Consider the following 21,615-nt stretch of genomic DNA (forward strand, 5'->3'; position numbering starts at 1 on the left):
TCTGAAATGCATTAATTTTCATTTTAATCGCTGCGCTTGCATCGCCAGTTCGAGCGGCGAAAGAGCGAAACGAACGGAGCTGACGCGATGGCTTTTCATAATTCGAAACTTTTCCTTATATTTTTTCAGACAAAGTATGACGCAGAAAGAGCTGTGTACATGTGAGCGCGGAAGAGCAAAGTGTACAGCGAGTTTTCGCAACCCGTCAACTCCGCGTTAGATACGAGACTGCAAAGAGCGTAAATTCTCGTGAAATGAGCCAATAAGTTAATGAACGCGAAACTTTATACTCGCTTCACAGTCTGCAGCCCGCAGTCCGTATGAATAAGAGAGACGGCGAGAGAGAGAGAGAGAGAGAGAGAGAGAGAGAGAGAGAGAGAGAGGAGAGAAACGAGGGAGTGAAAACCGGCGGACGTAAAATCAGAGGCGGGAGAGAAGGGGGTGAGGCGGTGGAGGGTGAGCGTAGCAGGGTATTACCAAGAGCCAATGATATAGTGACTATTACCGTCACTACATACCCAGCGCGGAGTGATGGCGGGTGACTGCGTGCCTCGATAGCGCTAAGCCTCGGGGGCAGTAAAATACATTGGTCCGCGCGACCGGCCGCCCCGGTGTGTGATCCGGCCGTATCAATGCTGCCGGTCGTTATGTGGCGACGCGCTCGACACCGCCGCCACCGTTACCCCCCTTTCCTCCGCTCACTGTGCTAGAGCCCGCGTCATCGGCCGCCGCCGCCGCTCCGGACGTTATATAACAAGGATTTTTACTTCTGCCCGAAGGTTTTCCGGACTCGAGCGCCCACGATCCTTTCGGAAAATTGTTATTTATAACGCGCTTTTGTTTTCTCGTTTTTTTCGACGGCTGACAGCGGCTTGATACTGCCGCAGGGCTCTCAGATTTTTGTTTGCTTTTGTAGGTGTGGTGGTCAGGAATATTGATTTTCGTTTATCCATTTGTTCGATTTGCTGTGAAAACCATCTCGCGATTGGGAAAAGTACGAAATTTCAAAATGAGTAAATTTATTGCCGTAGTTAATGCTTTCTATTCAAAACTACATATTATACTTAGATATTAAATTATGTAAATTGAGCCTAGAATCTCTTCTCTTGGTTCAACACCGTGGGAAATCCTTTGGTATCGCTGGGGTATCTTTAGCCTCGCCTACTTTGATGACCAGTTCCATTCCTAAATGCGCGTGTCTCTCAATGTGGCAGTGAAACAGCCAGAAACCTGAAAAAACTATTTGTTTACAAACAATGCCCCTTAATCAATTAAAGTGTCCAATTCGAGATCATTTTTTGGTTCTTACCCGGATTATCAGCGTAAAATCGAACAATAGTATAGCCATTGGATGGAACAGTAACTGTATCCTTTATTGGAGCTCCCGTGAGTTGTCGCTCAATTTTACCTTCTTTGTCTAATTGTTTTATTTTCTCAGCGCTCGCTTCTTCCTCTAATCTTCCCATTGCCACTACGCGGACTTTATAGCCATGTAGATGCATAGGATGATTGACATTCACAAAACCTTTGCATACATTATTGAAATTAATTATTCGCTATGTAATGGCTATGAAAAAAATAATTTTTAACGAGTTTAACCTTCGTCAACGATGACTAATTCCACCACGCTTTTAAATTCAACTTGTAGAACATGAGGACATCTACAATATTTAGTAAAGCAGTCACCCACAGTAGAAGAATTGCACAATGATGTTTGATCAATCATATCAAACTGTGTCAATAATGGGAACGGTGGTATTTCAAAATTGATATTGTTCAGTTGAAAAATTGTTTGTAGAGAGAAGCCGGGCACTAACAAAGTTTTATTATTTTAGCACATAAAGGTATAAATATAAGGGTATATAACACTTTAAGAAAATGTTGTGTCACTTACAATCCTGAAATCTTTCCCGCCTTAATTGATTCATTAGATACTTTTCTTTGTTGATTCTGTATGAGTCATATACGATGTAAAATTGATGATTTGGCTCACGTGTTACAGCCTCATCGTCTGGAGCTAGACTTTTGAAAGTTCCAATGCTTAAACTAGTATTCATTACTGTGTTTAAACGATTTATTTGCTGTAAAACAGATTTTGACAATTGAAATATAATATTAGAGCTTATTTATCATCGTAGACAAATCTATCTATCTTTTCACTGTAAAAGGTAAGACAAATCATGATTTCATTCAACATTATAATATCTTACCTTTCCTTCCGTGATAGAGGGATTTTCGTATGTTATTACTGATTTAGGGTTGATTTCAGGTGCTCCATTGTAACGTAGTATAGCAACTTGGTGTAGATTAATAGTCTCACAGTCTCTAAAATATGTGATTATTGATTTAGAACAGTTTAGAAACTATTAAATACATTGATAATTGATAAGTTATTATAACATGATAATTTACCCATCAACACCCTTGACTCTTATCCAGTAATTATCTACATCTTGATTGGCTTCTATAACGACATCATATCGTTCTCCAGACAATATCCTTATTGTATCCGCTAAATTATAACACCAATAAATACGTATAAGTAAATAAACAAAAAATGTAGATATGTGCAAACCAAAAAGTTAATAAAATATTTTTTCATCCTTACCTCTCACAGGTTTAAAATCATTTCCATCCGAACTGAATGCAATCATCTCATGATTATCAAATTTCACTAACATTGGACAATCGTGCGATGTACTGGATATAATTCGCATTCTGTATCTTTTACCCTAATGCGCAAAAACGATATAATTACATTTTTATTAGTAGTAATGTAGAAAAACATACCTTTTCTACTTTAATAACGGTCCGAGGAGTTGTCGTATTTGTTGGTGGAAATGGACCAAGACCATTTATCAGGATGTTGTAAGGTTCAGGGAAAACTTCATTCCAATATTCAAGTACATAAGTTTCAGAAGTTGGTCTCTCTGTCCACTCATTCAAGATCAATACGTGTTCATCGACATCGTATAAATCATTATTTACAGGTTCCCGAACAATCAAACCTCCAAACATTCCTTCGGCTCTCTGTTCGACTGATATAAAAAAAAAACAATTTTATCCTATAAAATAATTTTTATTAACTTATTACCGTAATAATTTCTATACTTACACGTGTGAGAATGCCAGAAATTTGTGCCAGCATTTGCAGCCAGAAAGTTATATCGAAAAGTTTGACCAGGTGAAATTGGACACTGAGTAACGTGGGGGACTCCATCCATAAATGGTGTTCCGCGTTGGAGTATACCATGCCAATGAACACTTGTACTCTCGGCTGGCATAGTATTTTTTAAGTCCACAATAATTCTATCCCCCTTACAAACCTATAAGTTAAAGAAATATATTAAAAAACATTGCCAGAGAATAAAAGTTGAAAAAATTATAATAATTATTTTTAGTACCTCAATCATAGGACCTGGAAGTTGTTTGTTAACAACAACTACTGCCTTTTTAAGTCCATCAGCAGGTAGACATTGGGGATCAAAACAATCGGTTATATTATTGGGACAGCCGAAGCATGCTCTGCTCATCGTACTGTACTGAGATACTTCAAATTTGTAATAACAATCCATTGGTTTGCCATTGTCTACACATTTTCTTTTACAAGGATGTGTTGATAAATCATATTCTGTATACGTATTCGATAAATCGTCTAAATAGGAATGATTAAAAAATGTGTATCAATAGTACTTTTCTGAAATACTTTTACTATCGATAACCGATGAAATTTAATCATTAAAAACTGTAATAAATGTGAAATATTCAAGTTTATGATATTTACCTCCACATATCTGAGTAATAAGCCATACTTGTAGAAGAAAAAGAGTGACGAAAATTTGAGCAGACATTTTTCCCACCAGATTGGCAAATACAATTAAAACGTTTAAGACTTCCCTATTAATAGAATTTAAAGTTTGTTTAATGTGTCAGTTAGAAAGTGATAAAGCGCTGCTATGAACCATTAATTTATACAAATTGTATTGTTTCTCATGATATTCAATACAAGAAGTGTTATCTCTATTTTTTCTTCCGACAATTTGTTATCCTTCAAAGCAAGTCTTTTAACATTATATTTACAGTTTTGTGAAACGTATAAAAAATTTGATTTTAGAGTTCATTATCAGAGTTCGAATCCCATGATTTCAAAAGCACCCGTATGTTGATGTGAGTATGTGCGTGTGATGTGCGTGCTTACACGAAAGAACCATGAGTCACGCGGGAGAACCAAACGGATTTTTTTAGATAGTGAGAGCTCTGTTCTTTCTTTTTAGGTATATTTATATATTTTTAAACTATACATGGATGTATTTTAATGAACAAAGGCTTGCTTTTCTTATTTTGAGTAACGGTAAGATATAAAAAAATGACTAGTAAGTGTCATAGTTAACGTTACATTTTATGGATATAGAAATCGTATTGCGAAAATTAATAATTACGTTACATACTTCTATTAAATTACAACTTTCGTCGATGTTAAATTAGCTTCTGAAAGAATCACTAGAATGTGCTATATGCCCAGTTCCTTATATGTATAACGTTTGCAATAAACTGAATTTTAAAAGCAATAAAATATTATGATTAAAATATTTTATTACTTAAGAAGTTAAGAAATGATAAAATAAGTTTTTTTTTTTCTAGAAAATGTCTACATAACCGCTAAACATTCTTTTTTAAATATAAAATGTACTAAGAGAAGGGTATAAGCATTTACAGTTTATGTATGGTTACATAACCAAGGCAAGATATATATTGAGATAATAAGGAAATATTTTTTCTACTAAAAGTCAATGAATATATTAATAAAATTGAACTCTTTTTTGTTTGGTAACTTTTTTCATAATTAGAAAATAGCGAAATAGCATTCTATACTGTAAATTTTTCATATTTAATTAGGGAACCGAATGAAATACGAATAATAAATACAATGATTCATTCGTTTATGATACGGTTGTTTTGAACTTCTAAGTACCGGCTAATCGTGTGCTGTGTAAAAAACGTGTTCACTTATTTAACGAAATATATCACTTATTGCTAAATTTTTTTAAGTCAGTAACGGTGTATGTTGAATATAGATATAATTTGTCTTGTAAAATTTATAATCATCGCTATTATTCACATGATTATCAATAATCAATAACAATTAATAAATATCAAACAGCTGAAAATTGGTTACAAGTTTTTAATGATGTGTCTTTCATACAAAATATTCTTGAAAATTAATAACTCCATGCACTTAAATGCCAAATCTTTCAATAAAAGTTTGAAAGGCAATTCTATGTTTTATAAATTTGAAAATTTAATTTAAATGCTAATGTAGATTACAAATATTGACCTCTATAGACATATTCTGTTTTAAAATAATTTAAAATAAATATAGGAATAAAAATTTTTCCATTCGTACGACAATTTAAGTCGTATTCATTCTTGCTTATTGAAATTGACTAGAAATAATTTCCTTTGAGTTTAACACATCGGGAAATTCTTTGGTATAGCTGGAAAATCCTCTGCTTCTCCAACTTTGATTACAAGTTCCATTTCAATATGAGCGTGTCTTTCATAATGACAGTGAACTAGCCAAAATCCTGAAATTGTATTGTTTTTCTTTTTGTAACCAGATAGGTCATATAAACAAAAGGTACGTTATATTAAAATACGACTCAAGTGGTATAAGTAGTCATTTATAAAAACGCATATTAGTGCCCAAGCGTGACAAGGGTCTCAGCGCCGTGTCATAAATAACAACGTATGACACGTGTAAGCTAGTTGTACCAGTTTGCGATCATGTAAGCATTAGGCAAGATTATTTTAATAATATTTATGCTATTTTGTGTCTAATCGTAGAACATTTTAATTGCAAAATTTACTTTAGAAGCCATCTTAAAGATCAACAAAAGTAGCATAAAGTTATGATAAATCTTCACTAATCAAAAACTGGTGCGACTTCCTTATCGTACAATATTTTGTAATTCTGTCTACCATAAATCCGCTGTCACGTCTATTCTTGCCATAAGTGTACATTTATGCATACAGTGCTACAAAAATTAACATGAAGTAAATCATTTACCAGGATTATCGGCGTAGAATCGAACAATACTGTATCCATTAGATGGCACTGAAATTGTGTCCTTCAATGCTGGATTCCTAAGGTTTCTTTCAATTTTACCCTCTCTATCTAATTGCTTAATTTTTTCTACACTTGCACCCTCTTGCAGTCTCCCCATCCCAACAACATGGAAGTGATAGCCGTGTAAATGCATGGGATGATTAACATTTATAAAACGTAGAAAAAAAATTATTCACTTTTAATTATTGAATGTACAAATATAAAACGCATAAAAAAATATTAACCTTCATCGACAATAACCAATTCTACTACACTGTGCAGTCTAGCCTGTAGAACGTGAGGACATCTACAATATTTCGTAAAGCAGTACGACCAGGTACTGGAAAATAAATGTTTGTGTAGGAAAGTGTAAATACATACTATATTATTATTCGATATTTTTCATCCCGTGTACTCACAATTATGACATATATTACGTCTCAACTGATTTGCCAAGTACTTTTCCTTATTTTTTCTATAAGAATTGTATGCAATATAAAATTGATGATCTGGCTCATAACTAATATCAATATCATCAGCTATTGAACTCGTGAAACTTTCTATACCCAAATTCATTTTTAACACGGCGTTAAAAGGATTTATTTGCTGTAAAATACATTTTTTAAATTGCATACTTCCAATAAAGTCATTCACCCACATGATTATCAATTATCAAATAAAACATAATAAATGGTTTTAATCGAAATGATACTTACTCTTCCTTTTTCGAGTGATGGATTGTCGTATGATACTGGAAATCTAGGATCGGTTTCAGGTGCTCCTTTATAGCGTAATACAGCAACTTGATGCAGCTGATTACTTGCACAGTTGTCCCAAAATGTTGACGATTGCTTTAAAGAACTTCTGAACATCTCATGATTCTTTAATTAAAATAACTTTGCCATCTAGACCTTTAATCCATATCCAGTAATTATCAACATTTTGGTTGGCATGTATGACGACATCATAAGGTTCTCCAGACAATATTCTAAGAGTATTCGCTAAATTATACTATTAATAGATATTCATTATATAAATGTTTTAATTTCATTAACATCATCTTATTAAAATAAGATCATTTCTTTTAATGTGCGTAAAATAAGTTTTAAAATTATGATATGAGAAGTTGAAATGATTCAGAGATTTATTTTCACCTTTTACTGATTCGAAATCATTTCCATCAGAGCTGAATGCTAGTATCTCATGATTGTCAAATTTAATCAGTAGTGGACAATCCTGGGCTCCACTAGCAATAATTCTAAATCTATATCTTTTCCCCTAAAAATGATGCGATGATCTGAGTATTATAGAAATATTTGATCCAAGTAGATTTGAAATACTTTTATATTTTCAGTCATAAATAAATACGTTTATTCAAAATACCTTTTCTACTTCGAAAATCGAGCGAGGCAGATTTGTAGCTGATGGTGGAAATGGGCCAAGACCGTTTATAAGAATATTATATGGACCTGGCGAAAATAGGCTGTAAACTTCAAGTGCATAGGATTCGGCAGCCGATTTTTCGGTCCATTCATTCAATGTCTTAAGGTGTTCATCAACATCATACAAATCGCTAGTTACTGGTTCACGAATAATTAGAGCTCCGAACATTCCATCAGCTCTCTGTTAAACTATTAATTAAAATTAATTATAATTTTTGTAATGTATATCACTAATAATTTATTGTACGAATTTATATAAAATCTTACAAGAATCAGAATGCCAAAAATATGTCCCAGCTTTGTCAGCAAAAAAATCATATTGAAAAGTTTGACCCGGTAAAATTGGACACTGAGTAACGTAAGGGCTCCATCCATAAATAGTGTTTCTCGTTGACGTATTCCATGCCAGTGAATACTTGTACTTTCAGATGACATTCTATTTGTGACGTCGACGATGATTCGATCTCCTTCACAAACCTGGCAATAAAAACAAAATGTAATTCGAAATAGTAAAACGAAATAAAGAGCTCAAATATTTCTGTTACCTCGATCGTAGGACCTGGGAGTTGTTTGTTAACAACAACTAGTGCCTTTTTAAGCCCATCGGCAGGCAGGCATTCAGGATCAAAGCAATCGGTTATATTATTAGGACAATTAAAGCATGCTCTGCTCATCGTACCATACTGAGAAACTTCGAATTTGTAGTAACATTGTAAAAGTGCGCCATCCTCTACACAATTTCTTTTACAAGGATGTGTGACAAATTGTATTCTGTATACGCATCTGATAAATCGGCTGAGGAAAATATTCAAACATTATTTATAGTGTACCAGAAGTGTATGTATAAAAAACTTTATTTTTTAAAATATGAGCAAATTTTAAATGATAAAATTGTAATGAATGCAAGATGTTTAAGTGCTGATAAGTAATATTTACCACCATTTATTTGAATTATTAACCACAGTTGTAGTTGAAAAAACGTGACAGAAATAGGCGCAAACATTGTCTTTTAGCAATTGGTAAATGCAGTCAAAAAATGTTTAACGCTCTTTTATAAATGAAGAACAAAGTTTCCTCAACATATCAATCTGTTGTATAGTAATATTTTTTAATCAAAAATTAAATATAAATAAAATAAATAAGGTAAACAACAGTGAGAGAGTCAACCCTTGTATAAAATAAAAACTCAAACAAATAGATATTCAACTGACGACGTTTCGTTGGTGTGATTTCCAACCTCTTCAGATCAATTTTTACAAATGTCACATATCAAGTTACAATATTAAAAGGAGAAAATTCCTCGAGTCAATCACAGTCGTTAGATATACATTTGTGTTGTGTATTAATCACATATTCGTCCCTCATATTAATACACAACACAGTTTTTATTTTAATTATTATTAATTGTAAAAATAGTATGAGTTTTATAATAAAATAAGGGAGTGAAGTCATAGTTTAGCCTTGCGGGTGGGTTTATTGCCCGAACCCCGAAGAATAAGCGAGCTTTAATTTCATATTGCATACAGAATAATAAAAAATAAACTAAATGAATTATACAGTTAACTGGATAAATAACGAAGAGCAGAGCATTTTTGATATCCCAGAGTAAAAAGAGATGGAACGCATCTATTATTAGGGACATTTGCGGAAATTGCACTGGGACTCTTGTTATACGCCAGTCAGGTATATACCAGCAGAGCAGAGGAGCCAAAGTATTTGGACGAATCCACGCGGTGGTGGAGCGCGACACGAAGAAAAATTAATCGCATTCTTCCTGGCGGGCTAAATCCGCGGCTCTTTATTCGTGGCAGTGCAAATACCCTCTCGTTTGTCAGGAATGCTGAATTAATGATGATTGCTGCTCGACGTTCGCCCAGCCGACCTGAACCAGCGGCGCTTGCAACACCCGTCGCTCTCGTCGTCTCTTCGTCACTCTCTGCTACTCGTTTACTTTAATGCAATCGTCAGAATGAAGTCTCTATCAATTCTCCTCTGCTCTTCTGTAATTCTTGCCTCATATTTCACAGACATTTTGTGCGTTTAATCACAGAACAATTCTGAAAATTGATGTTTAACATTTTCTTCTCGATTTTATATTCGATTTCTAGAGGGAAAGCGTTCTTCATCATCAACAGGTTTTTTTTTCGTAAAATAGTCGAAAATCATAGAGAATCAAATCACACCTTTATTTGCATAATTTCTCAACAAACATTTGCTTTCAATAAAGCCGCTGTATCTGCTTTAAATCAATTTCTTTTGAAATTGAAATTGATAAGATTTAAATAGCGACTCTTATCTGTAGCCGTAATACGCACGTGCGATAAAATCGAAGCTGATATTTAATAGAGCACAGCTATACGTTTCATAGGGGGTCTACCCATTACGCTCCAGTGAACCTTCGACGAAAATGTTTTATAGACCTAATCACCAGTTGAAATCAACCGCCCTTCTAGAATACTCAAAATACTCTTGATGCACTTGTGGGAACTACCTCAGTCATTTTTGTCACAATTCTAAAACGCTTTATCCCAAAAGTAACAAGATATTTCCAAAACTCGCCAGCAATATTTCGCACAGCCAAGATCAAACACGCGAAGAAAATTAAAAAAAGCCTCAAAGAAGGCTGTAGCTAAGGAAGCATTGCATCTGAGGAGCTAAAAGAGCTAGGGGACCAAGAAGCAGGAGTAAAAGGAATCCAGCGTGCTCGCGACCGCGCAGAGACACGCTGGTAGCAAGCAACTCGCGCGGACGAATTTTGATTTCAATTGTCGGGAACTGTGGAAGTAAAAAGAAGAAGAAGAAGCAGCAGCAGTGCTCTGAGCTGGCAAAAAGGGACGAGGCGCAAAGGCCAGCTCCTCACGGCCGCTGTCGTTTCGCGAAAACTTGAGCAATTTCCGCTCCGAACTGCACTGGCATAGCGCGCCCGCGGCAGCGCCGCTTCTGTCTCTCTCTCTCTCTTTCTCTGCTCGGCAAAACTCGTTAAATATGCATGTCGCGCGAGGACTCGAGAGCGCTCGGCTTCAGAAGGAATATTCGGCGGCCGGCGCTACGGCACGTCTTCTCTAATTATCTCGACGCTTTCTAATCGCGGGTGCGCCCAGCCAGGACGTGCGAGAGCCGCTCTTTTTGGAGGCCCCTGTGCTTATTGTACGGACGACAGCTACTAGACGGGAAAGGGTGATAAGGGATCTTGGCTGTTCGCGCGGTTTGTCGGCTTTGCTTCGTTATTGTACATCGCGTAATAGCTGTGTTTCAATATTAGACTGATTTTTTTATAGACGAGTGAGAAAAAAATGATTTTGCGCCTATCTATAATAATTTTTCCTCGCTCGTCTCTCTTTGATATTGAAGCAAATATTAGCAACACTGTGCACACATTGACATTGTCTCGTTGTATTCTGCGATAAACCTGTAAACGACGTATGATGCTCTCTTTTGCTGCGTCGATAAAGCCATTCTTATCAGTAATTACCGGAGTATCGCTCAAAAGTCCTCCAAATTGAAAGCACCAAATGAAGCTAATCGCAGCAGTTCCAGAGCCACGCGAACGAAAAGCCGTGCAGCAGCAGCAAAAACCCGGGTGATTAAGAGATCATTCGTCAAGAGACAAAAGTCGTTAACACCCGCAGAGCGCTGGCTGTCGCTGAAGCTGCGCTCGTCGTATGCTGCACGCAGGGACGTGGATTTAGCGGGGCTTCGACACCGGCGCTGGATGCATTTGTCAGAGCGAGCAAGGCTGCGCCGCGCGAGCGTCGTGAAACCGCGGATTTTCCTCAAGGGCGTCATCGCTCACTCAGCTGAAATACCGCGCGCTTCCGCAGCCGAGCGAAAATATGCGCGCGGATTAGCGAGAGCAGTGACGTCTTTTTTCTCCTCCCCCGAAAATCCATTTCGCTCGACGTCCGCGTCTACTTATACGGGATCTTAGCCGCTATGACGGTTTTATCGACTCAATTTCGAAAGGCTGCGCCAATGCGATCTTTCAAATCCATCGACGTTTTCGAACAATCTGCAGAGACGTATAAGACACGAGAGAGAATACGAAAGCGCGTCTGTGGCGACCACTGTACGCTGTGTGTAAGACGAATAGGCTATCTGCGAAGTACGTCCCCCAGAGGAAGTCGCGACGACTTGGGAGCAGTTTGAAGTGGAATCCACGGATTCCCTCCGATCCATTGTTCCCGATGCAGCGTCCACGTGATCGATGTTGAGCGAACTACTTATTCGAGCCGCGCAAGTGCTGACGCGCGAGTGGAAAACGAAATCTCACAAAGCCAATTGAATTCGTTCGGAGAGTCAAAAGCGAGCTAAACGCTGTCACGGATGCGAGCTAAACGCTGTCACGGATGCGAGCTTATCGCTACCCGATGACGGTTTGCGCCGCTGACGATTCGGTACCCGAACCGTCTGCGAGCGTTGGAGCCGAGAGGCTCTCTCGCGCAGAAGTGCAGCGTATGCATTTTTGCGCTCGGGACCGCTCCTCGCCGTGCATCGTCACGACGTAGGAGCGGGCAGACAACCGGTGGCAGTCGAGCGGAGAAGAGCTCCCCAGAAGAATACGAATAAAGTCCAGTTAACCATACTGAACAGCCTAGCTCCTCCAGGCGTGACCCACCCTCAACTCTGTTACAACGCGAAGAAAGAAATTAACGGATATCGCTCGCGCGCGCAGTGCGGTAACGGCTAATCCGAAGGATTCCGCATACCGCGCGCGCATAGCAATAAACAGTTTCCGTTAATAGCGCGCGCATTCGTAGAGAACCGCCGGTAAAATACTAACAGCAGATGGTACAAGTACGCGCTCGCGTAGGAGCAGCAGCGAGTGAAAATGGGGGGTAGGGGGTGGCTAGCTCGTTGCAGCAGCGGCGGCGAAGCAAGTTGTATCTCACAGATCTGTCGCGTGATTAAGCTTATTAAACGCTTAACTCACAGCAGGCTGCTGCTGCTGCTGCTGGCTCTGTTCCCTACTCTCTCGCTCCTATCTGTCTGGTCGGGCGCGCGCGCTGCGCGTTTCTCTCTTTCCCGGCGGCGGGGGAAGAAGCGCCGACGAAGGAGGGAAAGAGAGGCCAGTATTAGCCGCGGCAGCAGCACACCGGAAAAGGATGAGAGGGGCATGCAAGACTCAGCAGCAGCAGCGCTGCACACCAAATCATTGTTATTACGGAATATTACGCGGCTGTATCAGCCGCGCAGACTCCGTGGCCAATAAACTGCGGTTACTTCTCTCTCGCTCGCGAGCGGAACACCCCCTCTAATATGGTGAATCTCAATTTTCAGCGCGAACGAGCGACCGCGTATACCAGCGAGAGGCTGCTGCTGCTGCTACTCTGACGTCGACTAACAGCTCTCTGTACACGCTTGTTTCTCTCTTTCGTTGCTCTGGCCCTCGCCTTTTTATGGGCTTCTTGCGCACGTCTGCTTTCATTTCGGTTGCCTCGTTCTCTCCGCGTCCAGCTTCTGGGTACTCGAGAGAGAGAGAGAGAGAGAGAGAGAGAGAGAGAGAGAGACAGAGAAGTCGACGAAAATCGGATGTCTGGCTGGACTCGCACTCGTTCTACTGGATTCTCGTATTGACTGCCGAACGCTTTGCCGCGATTGAAAAAAAAGGGACGACGTAATAACGATTGGAAATCATCGCTGTCGCTCCAGTTTCCGTTATCAACGCTTATAGGTTTTATGGCCGGCGGAACTTCCGACGCGCGCGTGTTCGTATACGCGATGTACGCGGCGGGCTAAAATCACAATATTAAAACAACATCGCTGCCCGGCTGGCCAAAGGGCATTTTTACCGATGAATAACGAGCGCAAAAACGTTGCGAAATGTGCTAGCGAGCGATGCGTTATGTGTATGAGAGCGGCAGTCGAAAAAGTGCGGGCTCTCGAACTAGCGCGCTGTAGAACGGAGCGCGAGAGCGAATCGACATCGAGGATCGAAAATTATTTATTATTTTTGTCGTTGGAATTTCGGTGGCTCGTGGCCGCCAAACTGCGGTGAAATTAAATTATTATTTTGCCGCTGTAAATCACCTCGCGTCTCCCGTGCCGTATAATGCGTAACAGCGGCGGCGGCGCACTTAAAATCTCGGCGAATGAATATTTATACTTTCCATTGAATTACTCTTTCGGGGCAGAAGCATAATAATACACGCGGCTGCGGAGGCCGGGCGACTCTGAAATACACATTTTCGATAAATAATTTTTGTTGAATCGCGACTGCGCGACACGGCTAATCGGTACGCGCGCTGCTCCGCGCGAGCGAAAAATCAGGTACGAAAATGCGCGGCGCGAGGGAAAAATTATTCCTCGATTTCGACGCCCCGATGTTTTACGTTCTCGTGCGGATAACGAGCTGCAGTGTATATATATATATATATATATGTGTGTGTGTGTGTACAGCGCGCGGATCGAGGGAGTTGTCGGAGGCGAAGCGCGCTCGCGTTGAAAATCGTGCGCAATTAGCCGTCCCACGAGATCATTTGGTTAGCGCGGTTAAATAAATTGCTTAAAAGTGATGTCGTTATTCAGGGAGCTCCTCGATGCTGCACGCACTGCTGGAGCGAGGCGATTTATTTTTCCTCGATCGGGAATAAAACGATGCGATTTTTTTCGTTTCGGAATATTTTGGGGATAAGGCTGAAAGCTCTTTGTTGTACGTCATTTTTCAGTCATATTTAATGACATTTTGTCACTCGTGATCATTTCAATCTGTAAAACCCAGGTTTAGAGATAAAAAGCTGCACTCGCGCGTATCTAAACGAAACTCCGAAAACACGCAACACACAGCGCGACTCGTTCCCCCAACTACGTACATATATACCTTTCCCGTAAAGCCGAGCTCCCTTAATGCGAAGCTGAAGACGAAGTCCCATATGCGCGAAATGGTTTTGCGGGGCCCGGCAGTGGATCTGTAACAGTGCACCGCAGCCGGCCGTAGTAGAGCGAGAACGAAGCGGTAGGGAGCAGAGAGAGAGAGAGAGAGAGAGAGAGAGAGAGAGAGCGAGAGAGAGAGAGAGAGAGCGAGAGAGAGAGAGAGCGAGAGAGAGAGAGAGCGAGAGAGAGAGAGAGAGAGAGAGAGAGAGAGAGAGAGCGAGAGAAGGCTAGCAGTAGCCCGGACGTCGCTAATGGTCGCTGTACAAACATTCATTACTGGCCCCCGCGCGCGAGACGCTCGGCAATATTGTTATCTTAGATTTATAGATGTAACGGATGGCGGACACCGCTGCGCGCCGTACTTTCGTACTCGCCGCTTTGCAGTCTCTCTCTCTCTCTCTCCCTCTCTCGGACATTAAGCGCGTCATATAACTGCAGCGCACCGCACGAGAGCCGACCGCGCGAGCGAGGGCTATGGTTTAGCGTTACTTTTTTAATTGCCGAATCAGGACCATGATCCGAGAAAACTGACGGAGTTATGAAGCGAATAGATTCAGCAGTGTAATTGACAGGCTCAGAGCGTGCATCGACAAATCATCCGACGCAAGGGAACGCGTATAATCGCGCGCAGTGGTGGATAAGAGCGAGAGTGGGTGGCGTTAAATTTACGCCGTCTTGATTTACATCTGCCGTGTTATGCCATTTCTCGGCGAGCTCTTGACGACGAGGAGGGCGCGAGCGAGCAAACGCGCTGCACACACCACACCGGACCCACGCGCTGCGGTATCTGAGACACTTGACGCCATTAGCGGCTCGAAACTGCTCCCGTTCCGCAGTTAAAGTGATTTGCGACTATCCGCGAGAGAAACGAGCGCGCGCGCACTCTCTCGGCTTCTCGCTCTTTCTCGCTCGCGGCCTGTGTGTACGCCTCGCTCTCTATCCCTGTACTGCAGTGTGTATACGTATAGTGTGGGTTGTGAAGAAGGAGAGAGAGAGAGAGAGAGAGGGAGTCAAGACTCTGGCTGACTCTTTCTCGATCTTCTCTACTTACTGCGAGGGAGAGCTGCGGGGGAGCGTTGGGGGATTCGAGCGCGGCGCGACCTAGAAATTCTCGTGTTATCCGCGTGTTTAACAAGCCGAAAGTGGTGAGCTGCTGTGTTAGGAGCGAAGGTTACCGCTACGAGTTATGTACAAGGTTATATGTTTTATCTGAGGCGTAGATACTTTTACAAGTGCGTTTCTTCGTAACTTTGTTAAATAAAATAACTACATGTATATTCTACTCCCAAAAGAACCTTTTTTAAAAGTGAAAACCTTGGCAAGAAAAAGACGAATAAACGTAGTGAAATCTCTAAATATTAAAATGTCAAGTAAATGTTTTTTGCTATACGCATTAAGATATCATTTTTTGGGAAAACTAATTTTAACTTTAATTTTATATCTTAATGCGTATAGCAAAAAACATTTACTTGACATTTTAATATTTAGAGATTTCACTACGTTTATTAGTCTTTTTCTTGCCAAGGTTTTCACTTTTGAAAAAAGTTTTTTAGGGAGATTCCACATCTTTTACAAAGCATATCCTCCTTGCTATTGCACTTTATGAAATCTTGATTTATTCGATAGACAATAAGCTACTATTGCTTTAGACATTGATCGCATGGCGTATATAATCGTATAGCATTATTATATGCATATAATCGTGTGTGTCGCCGAGTAGCAGACGAATGTCGGTCAAGTAGATGAACCACTTTAACCACTGGTGTATAATAACTAATATAATACTCACCGGGAGTCACGTGACCGGAGGAGACGAAAAAAATCGGGAGAGGATGGAAACTGAACGGAAAGAAATATACCGAGCAAATTTTCAACTGGCAATATTAAGTTAATAACTTAATATTTTTGGATGAATCTTTTTAATCGAGAAAGATTAGGTTAATATATTCAAGTAGATACCAACAGATTGCGCATATGCGCAATAGTAATGATTTAAATGTTCTCGAGATTTTTTTTAAGGTTAAGAAAACCCAATTTCAAAGTATATAGGGTTGCGCCGTCGAAAAATCGTGCTTCGTACTTTTTCTTGCCAACGCGGCGCTGTCGCGACCCTTGATAGCTATTTTCATTCACATTACTATCTACTAAAACTGCGGTGGCTTCTAGGTGACGTTAAAATTACATATATTTTCTGCGGAAAAACTTCGTACATGACGCGGAGAAAAAAGGAGAATGCCTTGTTGCAGCTCGTTCTATAACTGATGAGGACAAGGTTTTAAAACACTGTAGATTATGTGAAAATAATAAGTTATCCATTCATAAATTAAACACATCTGATTCCTTGATTTAAATTGAATCCCTATCATAATGATCTATCAATTAAAAAATTTCCATCAAGATTCAAGATTTGAAATAACCAAGCTTATTATAAAATCATATCGTTTACACCCCGGCAGACGCAAGGATCGTTCGAAAACTCAATTAATTTGCCGACCCGTGAGGTTCTTGCTTTCATTTTCCGTTACTATCTCTCGGTTTCATATGTCACCACTTTACGATTTGACGCGTTAAGGAAACAAACGTTTATTCGAAAAAACAAATTGAACCGATGCCCTTTCACCCCCTTGTTCACGCGACGCAGCAGCATAGCCAAAGGGGATTATTTTGCTGACCACCCGAATCGTCACGAGAATTACCAGACTTTGCACCCACTTCGTTGATTATGTGCTTTACAGTACACGCGGGTCTTCGAACCTTCGATTCTCTGGATTTTAAGAAAATCGAGTAGAGGACCGGGACGCACGACTTTATTTATTTTAATCAAAATTGTTGCAATATGTTATCGGATTCTCGGTCGTAACTGAAAAATTTGATCAACTAATTCGTGACATCACTGCAACGAGACTCAGTCATGTACCAGTGCGCATTGAAGATAATAGAGGAAATACGAAAAGCGTGAGAAATAAAAAAAAAAGAAGAAAATTTGGGTTTCACTTTTTAGGCGATTTAAGTACCTTGTTTTCTCTATATTCTAACATCCATAGGATCAAAGAGAACAGAAAAACGCCCGAAAATACGCAGAGAGACATCCAGGGTAGCTTCGCTGAAAACGAAAACGACAAAGATAAGGTAAAACTAAAGAGTTTTCGCGCGTTATTTGTTCTCGACGATGATAAATGATCGTCGCATCAAGCGGAAAATGCGCGCTTGTCCCACTCCACCCCGAAGACTGAATCAAAGCACTATCAATCACCAAGCGGCTACTTCCCATTCTCCTCATGCGCAAGCAGACTGGCTCTGACCATCGGTTATTTTTATGAGTATCTCCAGGATGCTATAAACACTCTGTTCGACGACTCTAAAACAGCAATCGAACAAAAAAATCCTTACTTTTTTCTGAAATGTGTTGCTGCTTAAATTTCTCCTTCACGGCAGGCACAAGCCTCGACAGCTTGATAAAGAAAAAGATTCCGGAAAAGCTCCATTTTTAACTTGTATACGATATCCAACTGTTACAATGCCGCTACCCTAAGCGGGTCTTGGGCATTGTCGTCCAGATCGGACGGGTGGGTGCCTATCACCACTACACAGCGCGTCCTTAGGTTGCGGATAGAGGAACAGCCCCTGAGAAAGAGGTTAGCTGCGAATAAATTGAATAAGCAGCCGCGGACAGCCGATAGGAACAGGCGTGGGTGTGATGAGCCCACACTGTCGAACGCATTCATCTAGAAACACTACGCAAGCACCACAACAACAAAAACACTTCACATTATCTCTTATCTCTCAATCTATCTCTTTCATCACACATTACAAAAATGGGCAAAAATCCTGCTGCCGAGGAGGATGCGGGAGCGATGACAACTGCCCCGAAAGGGGATGTGTAGAATGATTCGTCACCTGGTCTTACGCGGTAACGATGCCAGCGAAGGCGCGCTGCCTTGCAGGGGGGCGTTAGGATGCGAGAATGAAACCGTAGTGTGTCTGACAACGAATTGACACTGTCCTCGTCAAAGTCGGAAAGCTCTCATACTTAGTTCTAGAGAGGTATGGGGGTTATCACCTGTAGAACGGTGGACTCACCTGCGATCGGAACAGGAACCGAAGCGCGCGGGTTTAACATAACATCATGGCTCAAAAAAATCAAATCCGAACCAAAAGGGACTTAAGGGTCGGAACTTGGAATGTTCGCAGTCTATACAGAGCAGGTGCGTTTAAAGAACTCGTAAAGGAAGCTGATAGGTACAATCTAGATTTGGTCGCAATACAGGAATCGCGGTGGCCAGATGGTGGAGTACTAGCATCGGGTAACTTCACGTACCTGTATGGGGCCGGGAGTGGGGGATCTCTAGGCACCGGATTTCTCGTAAGCAAAAGCATCATACATTCGGTTAAAAGTTTCAAATCCGTCAATGATAGGCTCTCGTACAGCATTATCGAAGGTGAATGGTATAGATATGTATTTATTAATGTACACTGTCCTACGGAGGACAAAGAAGAAGAAGAAGCTAAGGATCTCTATTACGAAACTTTAGAGCAGGTAATCGACCAGTTCGCGTCTTACGACACAAGAATAGTATTAGGCAATTTCAATGCTAAAATAGGTAGGGAAGAAATGTTTAGGCCTACTATAGGTAAGGAAAGCCTGCACGAAGCCAGCAATGATAGCGGTATTAGGGTCATAAATTTCGCGGCGGCAAAAGATCTTATAATCAAAACTACGTGTTTTAAGCACAAGAACATAGACAAGGCAACATGGACATCGCCGGACGGGGCCACACAGAACCAAATTGATCATTTCCTCATTGAAAAAAGACGTCATACTAATGTTCTTGACGTAAGGGCTTACAGAGGGGCAGATAGCGACTCGGACCACTTCCTAGTAGTAGCCAAATTAAGAGCTAGACTAGTAGCGAATCAAAATAGTAAGCGAGCAAACAAGGTAGAAAGCTTCGATATTGAGAAACTACGAGATAGAACAGAGCGAATTAGGTACCAGATAGAAATTAATAACAGGTTTCAGGCACTTGAAGAAGCAAACACATTGCCGGAGGGGAATGACGAACCGAATAGCTTATGGGGGGTCATCGAAAAAACGGTAAAAGAGGCCGCGAACAAAGTACTGGGTAAAAAGAAAAAGCCACAGAGCAAATCATGGTTTGACGAAGAGTGCGAACTCTGGTTTGAAAGGCGCAAAAAGGCTAAATTAGATAGCTTACAAAATAGAAGCGATAGGACCGTAGAAGAGTATTCTAACGTAATGAAACAGACGAGCGCGATCTACAGAAATAAGAAGCGGGAGTATCAAAAGAATCTTATTAGGAGAATAGAAACTAACAGTAAGGAAAATAACCCCCGCGAAATGTACAGAGGGATTAACGCCATCAGAAAGGGTTTTAGGAGTAGAGTGCAATTGATGAAGGACAATTATTAAACGTGCACGAAAATAGCGAAGAATTAGGGGACCTAATTCACACTGCTGAACTCCACGTGGAGGAACCGAGCTACCAAGAAGTAAAGGCCGCGATTAAAAAACTAAAAAACAACAAAGCCGCGGGAAATGACTCTATACCAGCTGAGTTACTCAAATATGGGGGCGTCGAGATCACTTTCAAAATCTATAAACTAGTATGTGCCATCTGGAAAAATGAAACAATACCCGAAAATTGGAAGGAATCTATCATTATACCGATTTTTAAAAAGGCGGATAAGACAGACTGCAATAACTATAGTTACGTGTCGCGATCGTGCCTAAAAAGTTATGGTAAAAGAATGAGTAAAATTATTAGTATTTTCCTGATTTTTATGTATCTACATAATTATAATTCTAATGCGAAATTCAAATTTACTAGAATATTATGATTGCCGAATTTTTCTATTTTACGATAAGCGGTGCACGCAGATTTGTTCAAATTACATCTAAATCTTTAGAACTGGCACGGAATTAACAGCTGATTTGGCGAACGCATGCGCATTGAGAGTATATCTTGAGATCAGCTGTTCACTATATATATATATATATATATATATATATATATATATATATATATATATATATATACTTAAATTCTCATATTCAGGGAGGTTATGTTCATCAATCTCCATATTCTGCATTATCATCTCCCCGTTCCGCGCAAACACTGTGTTTGTCGCTAACCGCAAATCATAACGACTTCTTTTGTTTACATTTTTATACGAATTTATAAGTAAATAAAATTATAATGGAACCTGTTGAAGAAAGTGTAGCAGAACCCGTCGAAAAAATTCTAGAACAAGCCACCAACAAAATTACAGAAGATCCGGTCGAAGAAATTTCGGAAGAATCCATCAAAGAAGTTTTGAAAGAACGTGTCAAAAAGGAAAAGCCGATCGACGATGTGACAATACAGTTCATTCGCAATGAATTACGAAGAGTACATTTTCACAGGAGAAAGACGTATCGGGATAGAAGCGTTAACGAATTTCGTACAGCCCTCGGAAAACAACTCTGTGACGTTGAGTACACAACAGAATTTGTCAAAACTGAAGCGATACAACTTAGAAAAAAAACTCTCGATGCTCAAGCTTATAGTGCACTTCAAATGGCTTTAATACAAGTAAGTTAAGTTACATAATTTTGCAAAATAATTGCAAAATAATACAATACGTATAGATACGCTCGCAGGTATGACCAGAGATAACTTTATTTCAGAGTGAAAACCATATCGATGCATTTTTCAAAGTTGCCAATGCAGTTCTAGCATTAGGTAGAGATCTTTCAGGTAGCTCGACACAGGCAAAGTTGGCAGCTGCAAATTGCTGTTGTAATTTATCTTTGGGAAATTCAAAAGCATGCGCTGCACTCACTGAATTTGTTGGACCATATCTCATAGCTGAATTAGAAAGTGCAAATGAGCCTTTAGTTGTAAGTAAATAAGGTTTTTTTCTTTCAATTATATGATATACACAAATTATTATGTTTGTTACAGAAAAACTTTCGTATGTTTTTTAGGAAGTATGTGCCTGGACAATTGGAAATTTGGCTTGCAGAAGTTCAAAAGCATTAAAAATTTTACATGCTCAAGCTTGCATAAAATCATTAATTGTAGTTGCAGAAAAAAGCTCTGATGAGCTTCTCCCAGCATTAAGTTATGCATTATTGCGATATATTTATACAGGATACCATATGATAGAGTAAGTTATTTTTGAAAATACTTTCAA

The 21,615-nt window shown here is 39.9% G+C and overlaps 3 protein-coding genes across 3 annotated transcripts in view; 1 reads left to right on the forward strand and 2 right to left on the reverse strand.

Annotated features, from left to right (window-relative positions):
* Window positions 1-1,002: 1,002 nt before the first annotated feature.
* Window positions 1,003-4,504, reverse strand: LOC100116413 (laccase-like). Its single transcript, NM_001161687.1, has 12 exons — window positions 4,449-4,504; window positions 3,785-3,897; window positions 3,405-3,655; window positions 3,116-3,326; window positions 2,791-3,038; window positions 2,609-2,732; window positions 2,413-2,512; window positions 2,211-2,325; window positions 1,895-2,081; window positions 1,600-1,812; window positions 1,310-1,525; window positions 1,003-1,230 (listed from the first exon to the last, which is right to left on the reverse strand). Exons 2-12 carry the CDS (start codon window positions 3,849-3,851, stop codon window positions 1,112-1,114), a joined length of 1,851 nt encoding a protein of 616 aa, NP_001155159.1. The 5' UTR covers window positions 3,852-3,897; window positions 4,449-4,504; the 3' UTR covers window positions 1,003-1,111.
* Window positions 4,505-5,413: 909 nt separating this feature from the next.
* Window positions 5,414-8,551, reverse strand: LOC100116445 (laccase-3-like). Its single transcript, XM_031925686.1, is given in 12 exon segments — window positions 5,414-5,585; window positions 6,068-6,283; window positions 6,352-6,712; window positions 6,823-6,957; window positions 7,004-7,107; window positions 7,261-7,384; window positions 7,490-7,737; window positions 7,816-7,914; window positions 7,917-8,025; window positions 8,094-8,308; window positions 8,311-8,343; window positions 8,485-8,551. Coding segments are annotated over 12 exon segments (1,830 nt in total). The 3' UTR covers window positions 5,414-5,466.
* An 11,960-nt stretch (window positions 8,552-20,511) lies between these two features.
* LOC100116410 (importin subunit alpha-9) overlaps window positions 20,512-21,615 on the forward strand; it is a 1,760-nt gene continuing 656 nt past the window's right edge. The window contains exons 1-3 of the mRNA XM_001600865.5: window positions 20,512-21,011; window positions 21,107-21,319; window positions 21,407-21,588. Of these exons, the coding sequence (XP_001600915.3) occupies window positions 20,637-21,011; window positions 21,107-21,319; window positions 21,407-21,588 (770 nt within the window). The 5' untranslated portion in view covers window positions 20,512-20,636. The remainder of the gene's footprint in view (window positions 21,012-21,106; window positions 21,320-21,406; window positions 21,589-21,615) is intronic.

Source organism: Nasonia vitripennis, assembly GCF_009193385.2.
Source record: "Nasonia vitripennis strain AsymCx chromosome 3 unlocalized genomic scaffold, Nvit_psr_1.1 chr3_random0004, whole genome shotgun sequence".
Lineage (NCBI taxonomy): Eukaryota > Metazoa > Arthropoda > Insecta > Hymenoptera > Pteromalidae > Nasonia > Nasonia vitripennis.